We start from the raw sequence: 24,015 nt of genomic DNA, 5'->3' as shown, positions 1-24,015 counted from the left end.
AGATTATCAATAAGACTATCCCAAGTCTTAAGACTCTGTTATATCAGCTTTTCATTAATTTTTATTATTTCTTTATTGTTCAGACTCACCTCAAACTTTATACATTATCCGTCAGACTCACCTCAGACTCTACTTTTCCACTTTACTCCTTTTTTTGCACAAAAAAGAAATAGAAATGACACATGAGATTCACTAATTGATTAATTTTCCTTTAAGATGAGGTCAAGACTAACCAAAAGTCTTAAGTTGAGTCTTGGATTTCCAAGACTCAACTTAAGACTTTGCCAAGACTAGGGTAGATTATTAGTAGTCTTGAGTGAGTATTGTCTTAAGACTTACCAAAGTCTTGTCTCAAAACTACCAATAATCTTACCCTTAAGTATTTCATCTTGTGTTACATAGCTTCATTTAGGAAGGATGTGTTATGGATAATTATTAAAATAAGATATGATGATTTGAAAGATTAAAGGACGGGACACAAGATGAGAGTCGAAAATGTGAAGATAATCCATTTACGTTGTACAGATATGTGCTATGAGTATGTGTTAAAACGGTACTTACAAATAATATGTAAAATTAAGGTAGAGGAAAACGCATACTTCGTATATAACACTAAGGGTCTTTAGTCTCGGTATGTATTCCAAATGTCGCTAGTTTTATTACTTTTGTAAAACTTTTTTTGTTTGTAATTTTTTAACGGTTTACTTGTACTAAGTATTCAATTAGGAGGCTTGAGGCTAATCATCGGTAACTCTTTTCTTTGAAGAAAAGATCAATTCATTAATAAAACGCAAAACGACATTTATAAAAGATAGTTATAATCGAAAACATTTCTAATAGAAGTCAAAGGACAAATTCTTCTAGTAAAACTAAGGATTTCAAAACATGATATGACAATTCGGCTAGTCATTGTATCACTCTCTTCGTGTAGCTTTTAAGGCACATGCATGTTTATGTTGCAAATTTAACTACACCTAGAAGAACACTATTCATCCAAAAACCTAGATATACGAGACGAAAATCCCAGATATACTAGAAACCCCTGTAAAAGGGACTTTGAAACCAGCCCAATAAAACTTTTATCAACTAAGTTGAATAATATTATAATGTTTTGAATGACGGTTATTTATATTGGTTTTGAAAAACTATTTTGTTTTAATTTTTTTGTCTTGCATAGGCTGGTTTAAGGTAGGTGTTATTGATATAACGAGATTAACAAATAGAGTTGGCAAAATTAGGTATTAAATGCATTGTAACAATGACAACGTATCTAGATATTTTCTACTAAATCTAAAATCTTAACATCAATAACTGACCTATATAGTGTTAGATACGACGAATGAGAATCAATTCATAATCCATGATCATCTTTTATTATCTACCATATAAACCAATAAGAGGATGAGGAAAACACAAATCCCTATCCAAAACACGGCTTACATAAAAATTAGCATAAAATTAATTTGACACGAGCTGTCCAAAATGGCTTTATATAATTAACGGATTATGTGAGCAATTACGACACCAAACTCACTTCATTGCCATATAGAGTTTATAAGATACTTTTACATTCCGTATAATATTAACGTAAAATCGTCTTACGGAAACGGAACTGATCGTATAAAAGAGCCCTAAAATTTACTTGAGGGGGTTGAGTCACAACCTCACAAGCCCTAACTTCCCACCAACGGCCAAAAAAACCAAAAATCTCTCACAATCTCAAACCCTCATACTACTCTCTCTCTATCAATGATGTCAGTCGACGCGCCACCAATCGCCGCCCCAACAACCACCACCGAACCGCCGGCACCGCCGCAGACATCCTCTGTGAATGGCAACGGCGTGGTGGTTTCCACGGCGGCGCACCGGCTAAGTCTAAGCCCTAACACCGAGCACAAACCTGATAGTTATGATGACTTAATGTTAGGGTTTAATCCGCTGCTTTTTAGCTGTCTTGAGCGGTATTTACCGGCGTCGGTGTTATCGTCGTCTCGCGATGCGAAAGCGCAGTTTATGAGGGAGATTTTGCTTAAGTATGCTCCTGAAGGGGAGAGAATTAGGGTGAGAAATGATCAATTTTGTGGTTTTGTGTTGTTAATTTGTGTAATTGGCTCAAATTGTGATTTTTATGTGTTTTTTGATTTTGATTTTGATTTGTGTAGGCGCTGAAGTTTAAGGAGTATCGGCAAAAGATCATAGCAAATTATCAGGTATTGTGGTATAAAACGTCGTTAAAGACGGCTTTTTTAGGTGAATTGGTTCATTTAATGATAGATATAGTGGCTATGCTGTGAGATTTGGACGATTTTAAGCATGAGTAGTTTGTCATAGCAATGAAGTATGATCATACCGAATTTTCAAGTATTGTGTTTTTTTTGTTGTATAAAATGTCGTTTAAGACCGTACAAAGCTTAAGATGGCCTTCTTTTGGTGGTGTGGTTCATTTAGTGATAGAAATAGTGAATATGTTGTGAGATTATGACGGTTTTAAGCAAGTGTAGTTTGTCATATCAATGAAGTATGAATGTGTATGATCATAGCAAATTTTCAGGTATTGTGGTGGTTTTGGTTGTATGAAACGTCATTTAAGACTGTCTTAAGCTTTAGACGGCCTCTTCTTAGGCGCTGTTGTTCATTTAGTAATATATATGGTGATTGTGATGTAAGCTTAAGGCGGTTTTAAGTAAGAGTAGCTTGTCATAGCAATGAAGTATGATCATAGTGAATTTTCAGGTAGTGTGGTACTGTGGTGGTTCTTGTTGTATAGATTGTCTTTGAAGATTGTCTTAAGCTTTCCACAGCCTCTTTTTAGGCGGTGTGGTTCATTTAATTATACATAATAGCGATTATGTTGTAAGCTTAAGGGAGTAGCCCGTCAGAGCAATGAAGTATGATCATTGCAAATTTTCAGGTATTCTGGCGGTGGTGGTTGTATGAATGTCAATTAAGATCGTATTAAGCTTATGATAGCCTCTTTTTAGACAGTTTGATTCATTTAAACAGTGAAGTGTGGTAATAGCGGAGTAGCTCGTCATAGCAATGAATATGATCAGAGCGAATTTTCAGGTATTGTGGCGGTGGTGGTGGTTGTATGAAATGTCGTTTAAGATCATCTTGCGCTTAAGATGGCCTCTTTTCGGGTGATTTAATTAATTTAAGCAATGAAGTGTGATCATAGCAGAGTATCTGGTATTGTGTTTGTTTTATTGTTGGTGGTGATGTTATTGTTAGATACTTGGATGTTATGGAGAAAAGTGGAGGAAAATATGTTAGATTGTTTTTTATGAAGGGAAATATCAATTTAGTAAGGTTTGTCATAGCTATGAAGTATGAAGGTATTTACAATGATTACAAAATTGGTCTTTGGGGAAATAGGATGTTACCTGATTATCAGTTTACACTTTGAAGGTTATTTAATTGAGAAGAGTGGGAGAAAGTTAATTTGGTTGTTCTGTAGGAAGGAAATTGTCAATTTGGGATAAGGTTCATTATAGCTATGAAGGTATCTATGATGCTAGCAAAACCTGGTCTTTGTGGAAACAGAATGTGACCGAATTATGAAATTTTACACTTTGATTTGGATAGATAGAAGTCTAGAATTGGAGGAAAATAAAGGGGAAGGACGTGGAGGGTTCAAAGTACATTGCTTGGATTGACAGGAATGGAGGGAAATGAGGGTTCAAATTTTTGAATCCTTTGTCTCCGTTCCTTACCCTTTCCTTGCTTCTCTTTCCCGCCAATTTGCTCTCCTCTTTTTCCCTCCGAAATTTCTATCCATACAGTGTTATTTTTGTGGAGTGTAGAGAGGGTATGTTTCCGTTGACAGAATTTGTTGATGTGAAGGGATTAATAATGTGTGTGATGTATAGTCACACTATGCATGGTTTCTAGTGACTGGTCAGAAAGAACGTTGCAGGGTATGAACATGCACATTACTAAATAGGCATTAGAATGTGTGCAGCTGATGGATAAGTGGGAGATTTCTTAGCTAAATGAAAGAAAGGAAGAGCAAGCTGTATGCTCAAATTGCATTTTTGATAGGGAGCTTCTGTGTTTGTTTATTTTAGGGAAAGGATGTATGCAGTAATTAATTTCCCAAAGAGTGAGCAGAGCAGTAGTTAGGAGACTGTTTATTTTGGTAGGAGTTATCGTTTTTTCACAATTAGTTTTAGGGTGGAGAGAATTGCGTATGAGCCGGTCTTTGGCTTCAGATACCACCTCTCCCCTCCGGGTTGTACTTGTCAGGTAGCCTTTGGCTGAGAACTTTTTCAGTCTTGAGATAATTGATAATTGTACTTTACTAGACGTAAATTATGTTTTTGATTTCTTTCATTGGCCTACTTATGATGATGATGATGATGATGATGATGATGATGAAATTTGGCTCAACTGCCTTGGCCCTTATTTTTGCTCTGTTCCATTACCCATGGTGCTGGTTATGTTGTTTGAGCATATTTCTTGACATGGTTGAAGGGAAGCCAATGTAATTGATTGTTTAACTAGGAAATGCACGTCGTTTGTGGGTATCTATCTAGCGAAAAGTTTATCTGTACTGATGATTTTATTTTGCGCCTGTGAAGAGTGACTTCACATTTTTTTTTCTCCTTTAAATTTGGAAGTTGGGTTCCAACTTTTGTTCGTCTATCTGATGGTTTTGTTTGGCTGGATTGTTTCGAATTTTCGATGATAACACTTTGGTCCGACAATCTATTTGTACACTTCTCTTTCTGTGATGTCAGATTTTTAGTTATTAAGCAAACTTTTTGTTTGGAATAATAGTTATAAAGCTAACTGATCCTGTACAAGTTCTTATCTCTCTCACTATCTGCAGCCACTTCACAAAGAGCTTTATAGTATGCATGCTACAAACTTCTTTTCCTCCGCATTTCTTAAAGCAATACATGAAAATACAGAGGAAAGCTTTAGAAGCATTATGTCTGAGCCTGCTCCTGGAATTTTCACATTTGAAATGCTGCAGCCTCAATTCTGTGATTGGTTGATAAGCGAGGTATTGTGCGGGGTCTCATTTCTAGTCTTTGTTTTCTGTGTTGCTTTTTTAATTTATCTGGCTTTCCATTTTCTTCATTTGTTTGAAATATTATTTGCTTAGGTAGAAAATATTTACAAGTGGGTTGATGATACAAGATGCAAAATCATGAGGCCTAATACAATGAACCGTTTTGGTGCTGTTTTGGATGATTTTGGCTTTGAAACTATGCTTGATAAGCTGATGGAGGACTTTGTACGTCCCATATCAAAAGGTATTGCGTTTTTTCCTCTACTAAAGCTCTCGAGTTTAATTTAGGTCACGGGACATGGTAGTGTGTTTTAAGAATTCTCTCGCTTTAAAAAGGTTCTGTTTTGCAGTTTTCTTCCCTGAAGTTGGTGGATCCACGCTAGATTCTCATCATGGATTTGTTGTTGAATATGGACCTGACAAAGATGTTGACTTGGGTAAGCGTCTACCCAAATAGTCTTAGAATTCTTAGTTGTTTCAACTTTCAGCGCTGTTAAAATTATAGTTAGTGGCTTTTGGAGGGAATCAAGATAATGGAATAAAGTCGTGGACTCCTGGCTACCGTCTTTCTGTTATTCAGCCACTTGAAGGGCTTCTGAGAATTTCTTATTTCTTGTTCGTTTTGTTTGGCATTCAGTCAGTTTGGTACATTTGGGTGACATCTAGTAACTCTTCAAGTTCTTTGGTTCATAGGTTTCCATGTGGATGATGCTGAAGTTACTTTGAACATATGCTTGGGCAAGGAATTTTCTGGTGGAGAATTGTTCTTTCGAGGTGTTAGATGTGATAAACATGTTAATACCGAAACACAGCCCGAGGTACTTTCGTTTATGAATTTCGCCTCCTTTTCTTGTAGTCAGTTTTGTTGCCTAGATAATTTGTTGAATTATGTTTCTGTTTTGTTTTTTCAGTGGCTAAGTGTCTCTGTATGGTATATGGAATTGGCTGCTTCTCTTTGGCACCATTCTGCCTTATATGCATTGCAACTTCTGCTATATTTTAATTGTGATTCATACCTCAAGTACTGGTTTACAATCCTTATTCCCCTAAGCTTTTGATCAAACTTTGCCGTAATGTAATTGCTCTGGACTTCTGATCACTCATACATACTTCACACTTAATGTTGACAACTAGACACCCCTGGATTTTTTCGTGTGTGTGTATAATGAAGCTGCTGACTATGCTTCCGCCTTTTATTTTAATCTAGACGTTGAATCTTTCTGAAATTGATAAAAAGGGAGATACTATTTAAGAATAGAGGTAAAGGACACATGCAATTTTTGTTATTTTATTGGTCAGTGAGGATTCAATTCCAGTAATTTTTTTGCTCAGAAACCAGTTCTTAATTTGATGTTATGGCGTTTCTGCCCTTCCTTTCTTATCTTCATATTTTGCTCTTGTGTTTGAATGTGTGTTGGACCTTCTGCCGTGATATCATTTGGTAGGTAGGAAGTCACTACAATATTTTCAGTTACTCTGAGTATGTCTTTGTTCTTTGAGTGTAATTCTGAAGTGCTTGTGTTTGTAAACTATTAAACTGTGTTAGAATTTCTTATATGCAAATAGTGTTTTTCAATATGCACAATAGATGATCTTTGTATTTAAATTATTTCTCCTTGTCTATTCAGGAAAGTTTTGATTATTCCCATGTTCGTGGACGTGCTATTCTTCATCGTGGTCGTCATCGGCATGGTGCTAGAGCCACAACTGATGGGCGAAGGCTAAACATGATTTTATGGTGCAGAAGGTATTTTCAGAGCAATATATTTTGTAAATTATCTAGTTTTGTGTCATATTTATTTTTTTGCATTAAACAACACTCAATTTAAGCTTATCAAAGCTCTATTTTTTTTTCTAAACCCAGATCTTACCCCATTTCTTTCCAAATAATTGCTTATTCTCAATCTTGTGGTTGCTAACAATGAGTCAATGGCTATTACTTCATTAACATTGTTAGGATTGAGTTATTTTATAAGTCCTAGATAGTTTAGTTTGGTGTAGTTTTTGTATCTTGGCAGTCTACAGGACTCTACACTGAGCAATGAGTGCCCTATAATCATCAGTGGTCAGTGATACAAGCGGTTGCCCATGCACTTACCAATTACTACCTCAATTCCAAAATTATCGTCTCTATTTGACTTTGATGATTATCAACTTCGACCAATATTTTTTCTCCAAATATATGTAGAGCTACATTGTAAACTTAATCATGTTTGATCTCTCATATTATTCATAGTTTCATACTATTATTTTCAAGAAAAATTCACTACTGTACATACTTCACAGTAAGAAAATGTCGGTCAAAGTGCCATTTTCTGACCGTTCAAGTGAAATGGAGACAATATTAATGTGATGGAGGCAGGATCTTATGAGATGCAAAATCTCCTGAAATTCCCTAATTTAAAGCACAACTGAAGATAGTGTGATAAACCTAGGAAAGCTGCTTGATGATGCACTATTGAATGTGGGAAGAGGAACTTGAGAAAAGAAATAGTGCAAATCATCATTTTTAATGTTTCTTATTTAAAAGGGAGATATCCAGTGACTGGGGCCAGTTAGGAAAATAATTTCTCACTGTAATAGATTCCATGTCCATCAATTCTTATATGTTTCTGGTTTAAGTTGGTGAAATCATGAATTGTGGGTGTGAGGGTGTCCAACAGTTCATGCAACCAAGTAGTTAGCGAGCGCATAGTGACTGACGCATGGTATGAGTGTTCTAGAGTGGAGATGCCAGCTTTCAGTGAATTCACTCATCATTATTACCTTGGTAATTATGATAAAAACAAGCACTTTCATATGGTTATACTCCGTATATGACAATTTGCTGCTTTTGAAAAGTATGAAAACATTTGTACTCGAAAACAGCTGTTTCCTACAATCAGACAATGAATTGGTTTTCCGTTGGCTGGTGGACCGGGAGAAAAATCGAAAATGTGTTGACTGATTGGTATTTCGACCTTGCAATGATCAATTGAAGACTACTCTTTGAGTTGCAAGTGTAACGTTTTCAATGAATGTTGCTCTAGGCGTGGTATGAGCTGGTTTGAGACTTGATCTTGAAACCGATTCCCTCCCAATTTCGTTATTATGCTGTAAATATGGCCCATAATAATTCAAAATGCAGTCGTGGTAACCTTGATAAATCGGTTGCAATTTGATATAGCATCCCCTTGTAGTAATATTGACATAAATTACTCTTTATTTCTTTGTACGTGTGAAGAAGAAGCTTCTTATTGGCTTTTTTTGTATACATACAGTTCTGTCTTCCGAGAGCTGAAGAAGTACCAAAAGGATTTCTCGAACTGGTGTGGAGAGTGTCACCGAGAAAAGAAAGAGCGACAGCAGTTATCGATTTCTGCAACTAAAGAGGTATACACATACTCCATTGAAGTCATTAGTGTATTTGACAAAGCCTTTCTAAACTCTTGTATGAGACAATCTCACGTCACACGTAAGACCAGCCCAATTCCTTGCATATACCCATTTAATTCTAGGCTCACTAAAGTGGCTGCACTTCTGTCTTTTGTGAAGTAGCGGCCATTCGATGCAGTTCTCGACGCAATTTTCATCTTGGGTCATTCGGAAACAGCCTTTTTGTGTTGCTAACACAAGGGCAAGGCTGCGTACATCCGACCCCCCCCCCCCTACCCCGCAATTTGCGGGAGCCATTGAGGCACTGGGGTAATGTTGTTATTGTTGTTGAGGGGTTGGTCTCTCATGTAAGCTTGTCTCACTTAAGTCCACCCGTTTTCTTCTACTTTCGGCCTTTTTCTTATTCTGTTCCTACGAAAAACTTTTATATCCTCCTTTTGGCTTGAACGATACAAAACACAACTGAAAATACCCAACTGCATTCTTGCAGGAACTTTTGAGGGACGGGGAATCAGCCTCTTAAGCGAAGCGCCTTTGTATAATCCAATGGTGACCCTGTAAAATATCGGAAGGCCATATTAGTAGGAAAGACGGGTTTTTGTCAATATATTATTATAGCATCAACGAAAAAAAGGCCTTGCTGTTTAGTTATGGTATCCTTTGGCAGAATGTTGTAAATCTCGATCTCCTAATTATTGGTCATCTCATATATCTCTATTTTGTAGTCACACACTCACAAACTTGAGACAGACTGAACTGTGACAATTTCCGGTGTGATATTTACGCCCTTTGTAATACTGGGTGAGACATTTGTGCTTATTTTGCAGTGGTAATTTCTGTTTCTTATCTTAATTTGGATTTACACCAGATTTACCGCTACGAAACCTAGGACGCTACCTTATTTGATGTTGATTCTCAAGACGTGGTGGCAAATGCCAGTACAATTTTAACTACACAAAGGTAAGGCTTTACTCCATAACTTTGAAATTATTTTATCTATCGATCAAAATTTATGCTCGGGACTTAGGAGTAGGTTAATTTATATAGAGTATTCATTTTACCTTCATGAGTAAAACTTCTTAGTAATTTTACTAATTAGATAGATTAATTACCATCTGCATAACTGAATTGTATAGGAAGGGTCATCTTGGGAAGATAACCTCCTGCATTATACTTCTACACAAATTCGTACTTGTGACTTATGAGTATTGTTGTTAGGATCAGGATCCTACTTTGGATAAATCGTATCATCAAATTATGTTTAAATCTCGTTTTTTCCCTCAAAACACTACAATATTATCATGTGTCCATAATTTTCTATCTTAAAGTCATATATAAAGTTATGATAACCGAAAAAATGGAAATGTTATTTATGTAGGATTGAGTCGTATAATCGTAGGATCGTAGGATCGGGTTAGGATTCTAGTTTACAAAAATTTGAGACAAGGTGGATCGTAAGATTCTACAAAATTAAGACCCTACCTAGGATCGGGATGGGTCACCACTTCTTGGTAAGATCCTACTATCCGGATCGGGAGTTTAACAACTATTATGACTTATGAGGGTCATAAACTTGTGACGATTCACATCCGATTTAAATAATGTTAAAAATAAAAGGGGTTGTGACTTTGTCAGATGTTACAAGCTTATGAACTACTATCACAAATAAGATTTGCTGATATTTCTAAGTCTAGCAGACTTTTTTTTTTGACAATAAGTACAAGTTTATTTCATAACGGTTATTAGGGCATCCACAATAGATGAACCTCTAAAGAGGTTTGTCACTTGACACATCACTAAATTAACAAACCTCTCCAATAACAAATCTATACATAACAATAGACAAACCTTTGCAAGGTTCATATTATAGGACCCACTTCCAATTATCCATTTTTTTTCTCTCATATGTTGGGTACATTTTGGACCACCACTCGCTTACGCCATCCGACAAACCTGTATACAAATGTGTAACCATTCTCATCTATGAACCTCAAACCTCATTCCCAACAATAGAGAGGTTTGTCAACAAACCTCTAAAAAGTACACAAACCTTGGTTGACAAACCTCTATTGTTGATGCCCTTAATACAAGCTCTACGTAAAGTGATTTATAATAAATTATGTATATATTATTTTAATAGAGCTGCAAAATGGCAGTGTTACAAATCTAAAATACTGACATGCTTGATCTTACAAATCTGAAAAGTTATCACTAATAACACAATAATTAATCTAAGAAATAGTGGAGAAGTGTGTATTCCAAAAGCACAACTAAAATAAAAATTTGCTAAAACTCGTCTCTCAAAATCTGTGTACGAGTATAATAACAACAACAAAATACAAAACGTAAATCAAATTATTGTCTTTTTCTGAGTATATTTATGTGACAATTAGTGGAGGACTGGAGGTGGAGCTATGATTTCCTACTGACTTAAAATCAAAGCAACCTTTAATAGGAACACCAAATGATGGAAGAAGTTCTTAAGAGTTAATGATTGTGTAAAGGTCCTACCTTTAGCAAATAGAGTACTTCAAAATCATTTAATCCCACAAAGGCACACTTGGTTTATCCTAATTTGGTTTTCGGTGTACCTAGGTTAGTCCAGTTCGGTTCAGGACTAGATTAATGAATATTATTTAAGTGGTTTATAAAACATTAACAAGTTATCGAGTTGTATATATTCCTAATAAGTTTAAGTAGTCACTCTTTGTGATTCTTGTCCGTAGTGCATCCAAATTTAAGTAAATTTTTTAAATATATATACCTATAAATCAAACAAATACTTTAAAACAATAAAATTTCAATCATACTCGTCTGGATAATGATAATTTAAGTTATGAAAGATCATACAATGCTTCTACCTTGTGAGGTCAACATATTTAGGTATCACAAAAATTTGTGCTACGGAGTTTATTAACGTCATAACTATATGAGACGTACATAAAAATTAGATTGGTCTCACAAATAATACTGTCTCGTACAAAATTCATTCACTAAAATAGATCTTCTTATATGTTCATAAGTTCATTATCCAAAATTTGGATCAAGTCCTATTAAAATTTGTGATTATAAGGAAATTAGGAATACTAAACTACTAATATAATAATCAAGTGTAATCAAATGCACCCAAAAAACCACTAGATATATAATAAGGCTCCACAAAATGGGTTGCAAATAATTTGAAAGATAAAAAAAGTATAGAAATCAAGAAAAAATCACATGCTTGCATCAATTTGATTCAAGAAATGTCATAATTTTGTTCTCCACTTTGAGAATTACATTTTGCGGTGTGATAAAGGAAGAAGGTGACTGTGAAGTCAATGAGTTTTTTAGATAGCCTATGATATGAGATGAGGCATGCTTGTATTTATACAGTGTAACTTTTTAAACAGTCCGTCTTGCTTAAGACCGTCTTATTTCAGACTGCAATAAGACCTCTCACAAGTGAGAAGCACATGAGTGGTGGGACACCCCATGCGCTTTCCCACTCACACCCTAAATGGGTTTTTTGTGAGAGGAAATGGTATCCGTCTGACCGTTTCAGACGAATATGACGATTTAAAATAAGAATTTGTGCTTTTTAAAAACACTATATTTGGTCCCACCGAAAGTTATTATAGACATTATAGAGTACAAATTTTAACATTTTATATAGGTGTAGGACAAATTTTCTATTTTTTCTTTTAATAAATTTTTAGTGAATATTAAGTTTTGTATGTATTGATTTTGTCGCGTTTGTGACTAATTGTACATGGGATTTTGGCTTATTATTAGGGACTTTAGGTCTTTATTGGGTAACAGGTAGTTTCAATTTACATGATTCAGTCCGTCTTGCTTAAGACCGCCTTATTTCAGACCGCAATAAGACCTATCACAAGTGAGAAGCACATGGGTGGTGGGCCACCCCCATGTGCTTTCCCACTCACACCCTAAATGAGTTTTTTGTGAGAGGAAATGGTATCCGTTTGATCATTTCAGACGGATATGGCGGTTTGAAATAAGAATTTGTGTACATGATTAGTTTAACATAAAGAGTTTTTTATTTTTATTTTTATTTTCTTATTTTTATCGTATCTATCTATATAAAAAAAGTAATTTGTCTAAAGCCTCACTATAATTTTAGTCAATTGGTCTCCCTTGTGACGGGTTACCATTTGTGGCATATTTTGTGAGATAAAATGGTAATAAAATGGGTTAGTGGAGAAAGGGGACCACATGAATAGTATTGCAGAGAGAGAAAAAGTGGGTACATTGTGAGGTAAAGTGGTATCCGTCACAAGCTTGTGACGGATATGTCATGTCTTCAATGAGAATTTGTGAATTTTAGTAGCAAATTCATTACTTAAAACTGTTTTTTTTTTCATTATTATAAATGCAATACTTATTTAGTGCATCAGGTATTATAATTTTTCTGTTGCAGGCAACGAAATCTTTCGTTCTAATACCTTTTTTGGATTACGGTCGATAACTGTTTATACTTTGTTTTTGTTTTACCGACATTGTTATCATCTTATTTCAAAAGTGAAATATATATAAATGTATATTACACATAATTTTTATACACTTATCTACAAAATAAACATAGCACATACTCATATCATGCACAAATTCTTATTTAGTACATATTATCTTAAGTTAATTAAGATTTAAGATGATACTTATAATCGATTTAAATAATGTTAAATTGAAAAGATCGTTGTGACATGTCTTAACACAACACCGTCCTAAGCAAGACTACAGTCATGTCATGAGCTGCTTAATTTGTCTTAGGATGGAGATTTCAACTTGCTTAGTTGGTAAAATCATGAAGGATTATATTCATGCTGTGTACTAATGACATACATTATATGATAAAATTGACAAGATATTCTCACCAATTATACTAAAAATGAGTTTATACTTGAATATCTCATGACAAAATCTTATGATAATGTGTGCCCTAAAATACATGTTAGAGGAATCGTTTTACGAAAACAAATACTAAATTAACAGTTACTCGTACTTTTTTAAGTCCCAGTTTAATATATAATAAAAGGATTGCAAACATACTTAAAACTAAGGTACAAAAATAATAATCTTTTAATAATTTAATAAGACACATTATCTCACAAGTATTTGTAAATTTGTTTCACCTTATGCTTTGACTTAAGTTAAAAGGGGTTTTATGATGAATAATTACCACTTTTCCATCATTGGTGCCCTTAAAGACAAAATTAATCATTAGCTTAGATGAAGTATCTTCATGATTTATGCTTCAAGTTTAAGTAGCCGACTAATGTGATCATTATAAGCTTAATCACTGCCTATAACATTTAATTTTGTCATGATAATTACTTTGAGAAACATAGCACAATGAGATTCTATTATACAATGTGCTCTAGACTAAAGAGTTTAATTTAAATTTAATGGTTATTTAGGACCTGTTCTTTTTGCCTTAATTTTAGTTCAGTTTTATTCAAGTCAATTCATACGATTTTAGTTCCATTCAGTTCAGCTCAGTTCAATTCACCTCTACTAGTTAAAAGCAACAAAGTCTTAATTAATAAAGTGTGTCACAAAGGGAAAATTGACTATCACTGTGACTTTATGATTAAGAGAAATGTAATTTTTTATTTTCTGTAAAACTTTTTAAGGGTCTAAACTAGGAAAAAGAACGTAGTTTAATATTTTTCGGTTATTTTAGAGATAATGAAATATCGAAATTTCATTAGATTAGTCTATTAGTTAATAAAAGATAGGTTCGATAATCACATATTTTATTTTTTATTCTTTATTTTAGTATAATAAGAGTCACAAGGATGTATGTATATAACACTAACGGAGTTTAAACTCAAGCAATGAGTATCACGTCATTACTATCATCTCATTAATTTACCCGGTTAAATTAGAAAAAATCTTCATAACCACTTAATTTATGAAGATGAATATATTATAATTTTAAATTATTTGAAATTTTAAATTTTTTGTCAATCAATTGGCCATTTGGACATCCACATAGACTTAAATATACAACAAAATTTATTATTTTCAAAGGCATCATGATTAAATTCAAGACTATTAAGAATTTGTGTAAGAATTTAGAAATCTAAAAGAGAAAGAATTTTACTAGGAGCTATGATTAGTTAAAGGGCCTATCACCTCTACACACAACAAAAAAAAAAAGTCATGGCGATAAATGTGGGGCTCTCGAAAGAATTTTAGAAAAGAAATCAAATTGTCTCCTTCATACCTGTCACACCTAAGACAAAATCTCGTCTATAATTAAAGACGTGCAAAATACAATACCACATTCTTAATAGGACAAGCAACAAGTGGGGTGATGAAGGCAAAAATATCACCACTTTCAAACTATTTGACCTGTCTTTAGCTATAGACGGATATATCCGTCTATGGCAAGACTAGCTATTACATGTTAAAAGTATTATTTTGATTTAAATACTTTCCAAAGACAATTCTTTTTGGTCTAAAGGAAATCACTAGTATAGGCGGATTTTGATCTGACGGGATTTAAACTTAGGTTAGAAAAACCGTTCATAATAAACGTATTTGTAAATGTCTGATGACTTATTAGCTAAAGTCATAAAAGATTTTACTCATGACCTGAATTCAAATCCGTTAATATTAAAATCGCCCTTAAATTCTTTATACGCAAAAAAAAGCGTATATATCTTATCATTTGTACCGGTTATACGAATATTAATATTACTACCATTGTTAAATTAAATTAACCTTAATGCATCACATTTGAAACATAATTAATAATCTAAGTATAGCTTAATAATTAATATCTCTACTAGGGTCATAATCCCATCTCGTGAATTATATAGTGGCTTGTGGGGACAAATCTCCCACCTACTTCTTTTTCAAAATTGTCGCGCCATTCTATTCTAGTGAGACTATTTGTTGTGTAAATTTCTTTGATTATTATTATCTCGAGCCAACGACGTAGTCAGAATTTTACATTATAAAAGCGATAAATTTTAATGGGGATGAACTACTAATACATTAAGGTATAATAAAATAAGGTGAGTTAAAAGAAAAGTGAAAATTCAACTGAAAATTTCAAATTTTTTCGGGACAACACCTTTGCTAGCCCAAGCCTGGCTCCGTCACTGTTCCAACATGAATGATTAACACACACTGGACAGAGTTAGAAATCTTAGATTATTATAGGGTCAGTATGGTTAATGTTATATATAAGACGATTTTTACAATAATTGTGTCGAACAAATTCAAATAACGGGAAAATCACGTTGATATTAGTGTGAAGGTAATAATAAATTGACATAATTATGCAAAATATTCGTGTAAGACCGTTTTCAGAAGTATTTATGATCCTCTAATAGATAAGTAGACTAACAATTACTCAAATAAGTTCCATACTTTAATTTTTATATTAACGTTAAACCGTCTTACACAAAACTAAAATTTAAATGTTCCTTACAACAAAACCTTAAATTTTCATTCACTTTTTTCAGTCTCAAAGTATTAAAGACATAGCTCATCATATACAAGAAGACATGCCTAAATGCACAAGGCTAGACAATATTCACTTTTTCTCTTCATGGGTGTTGGCATGTTGAAGAAGCCTCAATAATGTTTCATCTCCAACGTACGTATTAGGCCTAGGGATAGCTCGTGGAAGAGATTCCAATTTCTACAAATAGTAATAATTCTCTAGATCCAATATAATATAAATAATCCCTTATACATGTCTCTAAAAATAGTAATAATTCCTAATTCAAATGGTATCATACTATCATTCCCTAATGTCTCTATTCTCATGTAATTACCATTTATATTTTGTGGTCCAAGTTATAAAAGAGTAAGTTTTGGACATGTATACAAAGTTTTAAAAGCGGTTTCTGAATCGAGAAATTAATGATTTATTTAAACCCTTGTTAGCTATTACTCCATTCTTATTATGTTTAAAAAAGTTTATTTTGAATAGAAATTTTTGTGTGAGGCTGGCTTACATAAGGGTTTGTGTAAAATAGGTTAATTGTAATTGTTTCTTTCACATTTTGTTTTTTCAGTTAAACTAAAACGGGTTAATTGTAATCGTTTCTTTCACATTTTGCTTTCAGTTAAGCTAAAACCGGTTAATTATTTATACCATGACTTATTAATGAATATAATTCTATTCATCAACTTCTATAACTACTTTTAGATCATAGTTTAGAGCATGAGAGTATGAGACAATAAAAAAAATTGTATAAAAATGATAACAAGTACTTAAAAGAGAAGCAAGAGAATATAAGGTGGGTACTTGAAATAAACTTTATTGGATCCTGCGTGACATAAGTGTCAATATTAACACATATCTATCAATTTGATAGCCAAAGATAAAGGAAACAAGGAATGATGAAAAAGTTGAATTTCAAAAGAAAAGAAAAGAGAAAGATATCCCCAACATCACCAAACATTTGTAGAAGCATCACAGATAAAGTTAAAATTTGCCTTCTAAAATTTTTTACCTATAAAGATGGTGAATTACAACCAAAAAGAAATTATTATAGATAATAACTTCACTTATTTCATACTTAATTTCATATATGTTGTACATTTGACATGTTCGATAATAGTCGATGAAAGTTAATAATCCATCAATAATATAGAGATATCTATAGTTGACAGCTAAGTTAACGGGGAATATAATAAGATATTCAAATAATAATGATGATAATATCTTCACTTTGAAAACCCTATCTGCATGCATTTGCTAGCTGAACTAAAATATTTAAAACTCGATGGAATAATATGTAAAGAAATATTAATAGATAAATTAAATGTTAATCAAGTTAGCCAGTAAGATTGTTCACTACTAGAACTAGTTAGATTACCTACTAAAAAGGCCGATCAGACAAAAATGGATCTGTAAAAAAAGTTAATTATCGGCTGGCTACAGTCGGTGCTTAGTATGACAATCGGTAAACTACCGATCGAAGTATAAGCAATCGGTTATGGTATCGTCAGTAATTTTGTAATTTACCGACCGATAAGTAATTTGAGATAAAATAAGGTGACATTTACTATAACTACCTTACCTTTGATATATTTTGGACACTATTAAGGATAAAATGAGGGGACAAATACTATAATTACCATGCCATCTTTTTCCAATCTTCTTTTTGTCAATCTATCTCATACATACCCTTCTCCAACCCCAAAGTCCCACTCAAACCAAAAAACCATCATGAAATCTCCTCAACATCAAGCACTCCAAAAAAGCATTTCTTCTACTCCTCCTATCACTCATCATAATAATCATCATACCCTTAACCATATTTCCCTTAAATTTACTTTCTTTCACACCATTTCTTTCATTTCCAAATTTTCATACAATTCACTATCAAAATCATGAATTTCCTCTTAATTTTCCTCTCAATTTCTCCATTATTTCTTCATCTAGCATCCACTAAAGAAATCCCAATTCAAGTTTTTTCCTTACTATCCCTAAAATCATCCCTCAATGACCCTCAAAACTCCTTAAAAAGTTGGGATCATACCCAAATTTCTAAGGACAACAATTCCCATGTTTGGTGTTCATGGTTTGGCATAAAATGTGCTCTCAACACTTCACAAATCATCTCCTTAGACCTCTCATCACTCAATATCTCTGGCGCAATTGCGCCAGAGATTCGACTTTTATCATCCTTAAACCACCTTAACTTGAGCCAAAATGCATTTGAAGGCAACTTTCCCTCCATAATTTTTCAGCTTTCCAACCTTAGAACACTTGATATAAGTCACAACAACTTCAACTCAACTTTCCCACATGGCATTTCCAACCTTAAGTTCCTTAGACACTTGAATTGTTATAGTAACAACTTTGTAGGCCCATTACCACTAGACCTAGTCGAAAACCGGTTTCTAGAGTACTTAAACCTCGGTGGAAGTTACTTTGAAGGCGGTATACCGGGGAGTTATGGATTTTTTCCTAGGCTAACTTTCATGCATTTAGCCGGGAACTCACTCAATGGTTCAATACCTTCGGAAATCGGGTTTTTAGACCAACTTCAACGTCTTGAAATGGGTTACAATGATTTTAATAGTACTATCCCAAGAGAATTGGGTATGTTGTCAAGTTTGAAATACTTAGACATATCAAGTTCCAACTTATTTGGCAACATACCCAAAGAACTTGGAAACTTATCAAACTTAACCACATTGTTACTATTCTTAAACAATCTCTCAGGAGACATCCCTTCAACCATTTCCAACATGAAAGCCATGACAATTCTCGACTTCTCGAACAACACGCTTTCGGGTTCAATCCCTAAGGGGATTTCATCACTAAAGGAGCTTACTTTCTTAAGTTTACTAAGAAATGAGCTAAGTGGTGAAATTCCTCAAGACGTCGCGAATCTCCCAAATCTTGAATTCCTTCTTCTATGGAGTAATAACCTAAATGGGTCATTGCCATCAAGGTTAGGAACCAATGGGAATCTTCTAAAACTCGACGTCTCGTCGAATAAGTTGAGTGGTCCTTTACCTAAGGACTTATGTGTTGGGAACAAGTTGGAAAAGCTCATATTGTTCAACAATGAATTCAATGGAGAATTGCCTAGCTCACTTGTGAATTGCACTTCTTTGGTAAGGGTAAGAATTGAGAATAACATGTTAAATGGAAGTATCCCAAATGGGTTGGGAATGTTGCCAAATCTTGTTTATTTTGATGCAAGTAACAATAATTTTAGTGGGATTATCCCTAATGATATTGGGATTGCACCAAAATTGGAAAATTTGAATATTTCAATGAATTTTTTTGATGGGGAATTGCCTAAATTGATTTGGGGTGGTCCAAATTTACAAATTTTGTCAGCATCATTTTGTAAAATTTCAGGGAAAATTCCTGATTTTTTAAAAGGGTGTTCAAATTTGTATCAAATTGAATTGGAAGGTAACAAATTAAATGGACCTATACCTTGGGATATAGGACATTGTGAAAAATTGGTGACTTTAAATTTAAGGGATAATTTTTTGGAAGGAATTATTCCTTGGGAAATTTCTACTTTGCCTTCAATTAATGTTGTTGATTTGGCTTATAATCATATAAGTGGTAGAATTCCATCAAATTTTGATAATTGTGGAACTTTAGAGACATTTAATGTGTCATATAACATGTTAAGTGGTCCTATCCCATCTTCAGGGTCCATTTTCCCAAGTTTACATCCTTCTTCATTTAGTGGTAATTTAGGATTATGTGGTGAATTACTCAGAAAACCGTGTGAGTCGGGTTCTCCGGTTCCAGAAGGAGGACGAGGAGGAGGAGATGTGGATCAAGAGGGGAATAGGAGGAAACCCGGCGCGATTGTGTGGATTATGGCAGCTGCATTTAGTGTAGGATTATTTGTTTTAATTGCCGGGATTAGGTGTTTTCATTCCAGTTACAGTCAGCGGATTAGTGAAAGTAACAGTAATAATAAAGAGGTTGGTCCATGGAAATTAACAGCCTTCCAAAGGCTGAATTTCACAGCAGATGATGTGTTGGAGTGTTTGGCAATGAGTGACAAGATAATTGGAATGGGGTCCGCCGGGACGGTTTACAGGGCCGAGATGCCGGGTGGCGAAACAATAGCTATTAAGAAGCTTTGGGGGAAACAAAAGGAGACGTCACGGCGAAGGCGGACAGGTGTCCTGGCTGAGGTGGATGTGTTAGGGAATGTTAGACATAGGAATATTGTGAGATTATTAGGTTGTTGTAGTAATAAAGATAGTACAATGTTGTTATATGAGTACATGCCTAATGGAAGTCTTGATGATTTACTACATGGTAAAAATAAAGGGGTTAATTTGTTGGCGGATTGGGTTACTCGGTATAAGATTGCTCTTGGGGTCGCTCAAGGTATCTGTTACCTTCACCATGATTGTGATCCTGTTATTGTTCACCGCGATTTGAAGCCTAGTAATATCCTTTTGGATATTGACATGGAGGCTAGGGTAGCGGATTTTGGGGTCGCTAAGCTTATTCAAACCGATGAGTCGATGTCCGTCATTGCTGGATCTTATGGTTATATTGCACCAGGTAAATTTCTTACCTCTTCACATTTTTAATTATAATTGCATTTAGTTATATAATGTGCATATATATCCACATTTGATCTATAGTTTTAAATACTTGATGTCGATAGTGTAAAAGCAATTGAGATCCTCTCCATTTCTTCCCCTCTTCATTTCCTTTCATTATCCTCACTGGCGTGGATTTTATCCCGAAATGATCTAACGGTTCATCGTTTGGTGAGGTGGAGAATGGATAATGATTTAATATTGTTGTATTAGAGAAGAAAAATGGAGAGAATCCATGCTCTTGTAAAAGAGCAACTACTTTTTAGTTTATTAAGGATGATTTTCTTCTACAACATTACAATTTTTTTATGTTTTTCACCTATAAGAAACAGAACAGTCTTTGTTTCCATAAAATATAATCATATAATCGGTGGTGGGGCAAGGGAATGGCTAGCAGGGCGCTCAACCCGTTGAAGGATGAAATTTCACAGTTTTTATTTAAAGTTTTCTAACATTTTTGGAGATAACCTTATGCCATTACCTGTTTACCTAATTGAGATTTTCAACCCTATTAAGTTCAAATTCTGGCTTCGCCAGTGCAGTGCATATACTATATCATAACTTTCAATATACGGAGTATAACAGTTGTGGTCCAAATGCATTTGTTCTTATCTATGAATTCAATCATAATGCATAAAACTGTGTACATCCATGTTCAAAAATTTGGAAGCATGCTTGTTTCACTCATTTTGGTGGGCACAAAAATTAAATCTACCCATGCAAATGGAATTATTTGCTAGCATCACAATCAACCTAGTGATGTTGATCAATCAAGTAAAACTCGGGGAAAAAAACCGATTATATAAAAAAAAATTACTTCATTCAAACCTTACCGAAACACGTTCTCACGTAACTGATATACATTTTTAATAAAAAGGCGTAATTTCAAATCCTAAGTACTTTTATATATAGTAATCCGACTCACTCCATCTGAAATCAAACCGAATAATGCAAATTTAATAACTTTATTTTTGTCATAGAACTAAATTTGACATATACTCCACACTAGCTCTTTAATTAATTAAAACTCAATTATCTTTAATTTTATTAGTGGCTTTCTAGTTGTTGTTCCTTTCAACTGTTTTCATGTTTCCTCATATTTCTGTAGCTCCACTACTTATTACGCGTGAATTGCTTTATTTAATTTTCTTTCTTTTTCTGTCTCTAAAATCATTTTAATTTGGACCCACCAATAAATTTGTCAAACCAAAAGCTTCTAACATTCTAACCTACTTTAGTCCTCCTGCGACGATTTTAACTTAAGACGAGAAAAATATCACCATTTTAATAAAAAGTAATAACTAAAATTATCACTTTTTAACAATAAATTGATAAAAACTTTTTATCTAGAAATGTTAACATTTTAAAGTGAAATGATAGTATTTTATCTGTCTGAAACGAGAATTAGCGTTCTTTAATTTGATGTAATACATTACATTGACTTAATAATATATAACCTTTCAATCTTTTTCCTTCTTTATTAAGTCCATATCAATTGTCACACTTGATTAAATGGGTGTTACTTATGTTTTGTAGAGTATGCCTATACCTTACAAGTCGACGAGAAAAGTGATAAAAAGTTATAACTAAAATTGCCGTTTTTAATAATAAACTGATAAGAGAATTTTAATCAGGAATTGTTAACATTTTATCGTGAAATGATAGTATTTTATCTGTCTGAAATAAGAATTTGCGTTCTTTGATGTAATACATTACATTGACTAATAACCTTTCAATACTTTTTCCTTCTTTATTAAGTCCATATCAATTGTCACACTTGATTAAATGGGTGTTACTTATGTTTTGTAGAGTATGCTTATACCTTACAAGTCGACGAGAAAAGTGATATCTACAGTTACGGAGTTGTACTACTCGAGATTTTAAGTGGGAAACGATCTGTAGAGTCAGAATTTGGTGATGGAAAGAGTATAGTCGATTGGGTCCGGTCCAAAATCAAATCGAAAAATGGAATCAACGACATTCTCGACACAAATGCCGGTGCATCGTGTTTATCAGTTAAAGAAGAAATGATGTTACTTCTTAGAGTCGCGGTGTTATGTACTAGTCGAAACCCGGTCGATAGGCCGTCTATGAGGGATGTTGTGTCAATGTTACAAGAAGCTAAGCCTAAGAGGAAGTCCCCTAGTCAAGTTATTGGAGGTAATAATAATAATAATAATAACAATGGTGATCATGTAATTGAAATTGGTAATTGTGGTGAAAACAAGTAGAGAGGATTGTGTTTATATAAATTAATTAATAATTTTTCATATTTTATTTTTTTATTAGTATTTCTTAAGTTTTTTTATTTTATTTTATTTTATTTTATTTAGATTTAAATTATGGGGTTGGTATAGAAGTGTTGTACTAGTATGTCACTAATTTTTAATGGAAAATTTCAAGCAATATCCTAAATCTTTTATAACGGATATCCTAATTTAGTGGAAGACGGTCTCTTAGGAGACCTAAATGGTCGAATGGATGATTTTCCACTTTTTCAGATATATATATTGTCATTTATCTACTTGGTTTTATTATCTTAATTTGTTATTTAAAAAAAAATACAAAAATAAATAGAAATAAGCGATGTAAATAAAAAAATATGAGTTGGTATTGTTTAAAACGGTTTTACACTAAAGTGCTTTAATTATGTTCGTTAAAGAAATATATACCCCTCACTAAAACATAGGTACGAGTAGTTGATAAAAAAAAAATTATTATAGGTTGGTGTTCAGGTACAATATAAGGTAGTTTTATACTAATTTAGTGTGAAACTGCGTCTTAATTACATGATAATTTTTTTTTGAAAGTTACTATAAATCCCACATTCTTGGAACTCAAGTTAGTTCACAAGCAAATTAGTAAATTTAGGAAAGTCCAGTTAAATAATATACTTAATTATTTTTTTAATGAATTCAAAACCCATTGAGACAAGGAATTTGGAATAAAAAATTAGTTTACATAATAATTACTATATCATATTTCAGATTACAAAAACTTTAGAGAGACGGTCTCTCAATAGCGTTATTTAATTTCTATTTTCGATTTCAGATATTTCAAATACGGAGTACTCCGTATATTTTACTTGCTTTCCAAGTTAATTTATGGTAAGAAGAACTCTTGTTTCCTGATCAACGTAAAATTACTATTACTACTTTATATATACAACTCGAAAAATCATCAATTTTTTCACGTCTAAATATTAATAATTCTTCAATCTCTAATTTTCTCTATTTATTTAATTCAAAAAATTTGTTTTTGTATTAGCAAATTTCCGTAATTAGCATAAACTCGATCATGGAACGAATGAACGAAAAAGAAGAAAGTGTAGATGATTTGTTGAGAGAAATAGATGATCTTCGACATTATTTATCGGAAGAGGAATTTAAAGGAACTTTTGTTAAGAAAAAGTTTAACTTGAGGCTTATAATAAGCATGCAATTTGAACAACTACGTAAAAAGAGGGAAGAATTAGTCCAAGAAGAAGTTCCTTCTAGTGCAACAAACTCGGATTTTGATGTTTCCGTCAACAATGATAGTGTCGAGGAGGAGGA

General features: G+C 33.4%; 2 protein-coding genes across 3 annotated transcripts; both read left to right on the top strand.

Annotated features, from left to right (window-relative positions):
- Positions 1–1,608: 1,608 nt before the first annotated feature.
- LOC141606569 (2-oxoglutarate and iron-dependent oxygenase domain-containing protein CP2) lies at positions 1,609–9,244 on the top strand. The gene is made up of 9 exons (XM_074425748.1): positions 1,609–2,061; positions 2,163–2,210; positions 4,832–5,008; positions 5,111–5,261; positions 5,368–5,454; positions 5,711–5,835; positions 6,646–6,764; positions 8,278–8,389; positions 8,883–9,244. The coding sequence occupies exons 1-9, from the start codon at positions 1,750–1,752 to the stop codon at positions 8,913–8,915; spliced, it is 1,164 nt and encodes a 387-aa protein (XP_074281849.1). The 5' UTR covers positions 1,609–1,749; the 3' UTR covers positions 8,916–9,244.
- Positions 9,245–17,525: 8,281 nt separating this feature from the next.
- Positions 17,526–22,746, top strand: LOC141606567 (uncharacterized). Of its 2 annotated transcripts, none has more exons than XM_074425743.1 (2): positions 17,526–20,420; positions 21,998–22,111. In XM_074425743.1, the coding sequence occupies exons 1-2, from the start codon at positions 17,753–17,755 to the stop codon at positions 22,045–22,047; spliced, it is 2,718 nt and encodes a 905-aa protein (XP_074281844.1). In that variant the 5' UTR covers positions 17,526–17,752; the 3' UTR covers positions 22,048–22,111. The 2 variants fall into 2 exon arrangements, with proteins under 2 accessions (XP_074281844.1, XP_074281845.1); XM_074425744.1 differs by lacking the exon at positions 21,998–22,111 and adding an exon at positions 22,271–22,746 and having other exon boundaries at positions 17,573–20,420.
- The last annotated feature ends 1,269 nt before the right edge of the window (positions 22,747–24,015 follow it).

The sequence above is a fragment of the Silene latifolia genome, chromosome 10 (assembly GCF_048544455.1).
Source record: "Silene latifolia isolate original U9 population chromosome 10, ASM4854445v1, whole genome shotgun sequence".
NCBI lineage: Eukaryota > Viridiplantae > Streptophyta > Magnoliopsida > Caryophyllales > Caryophyllaceae > Silene > Silene latifolia.
This window is presented reverse-complemented; position numbering and strand designations above follow the sequence as displayed.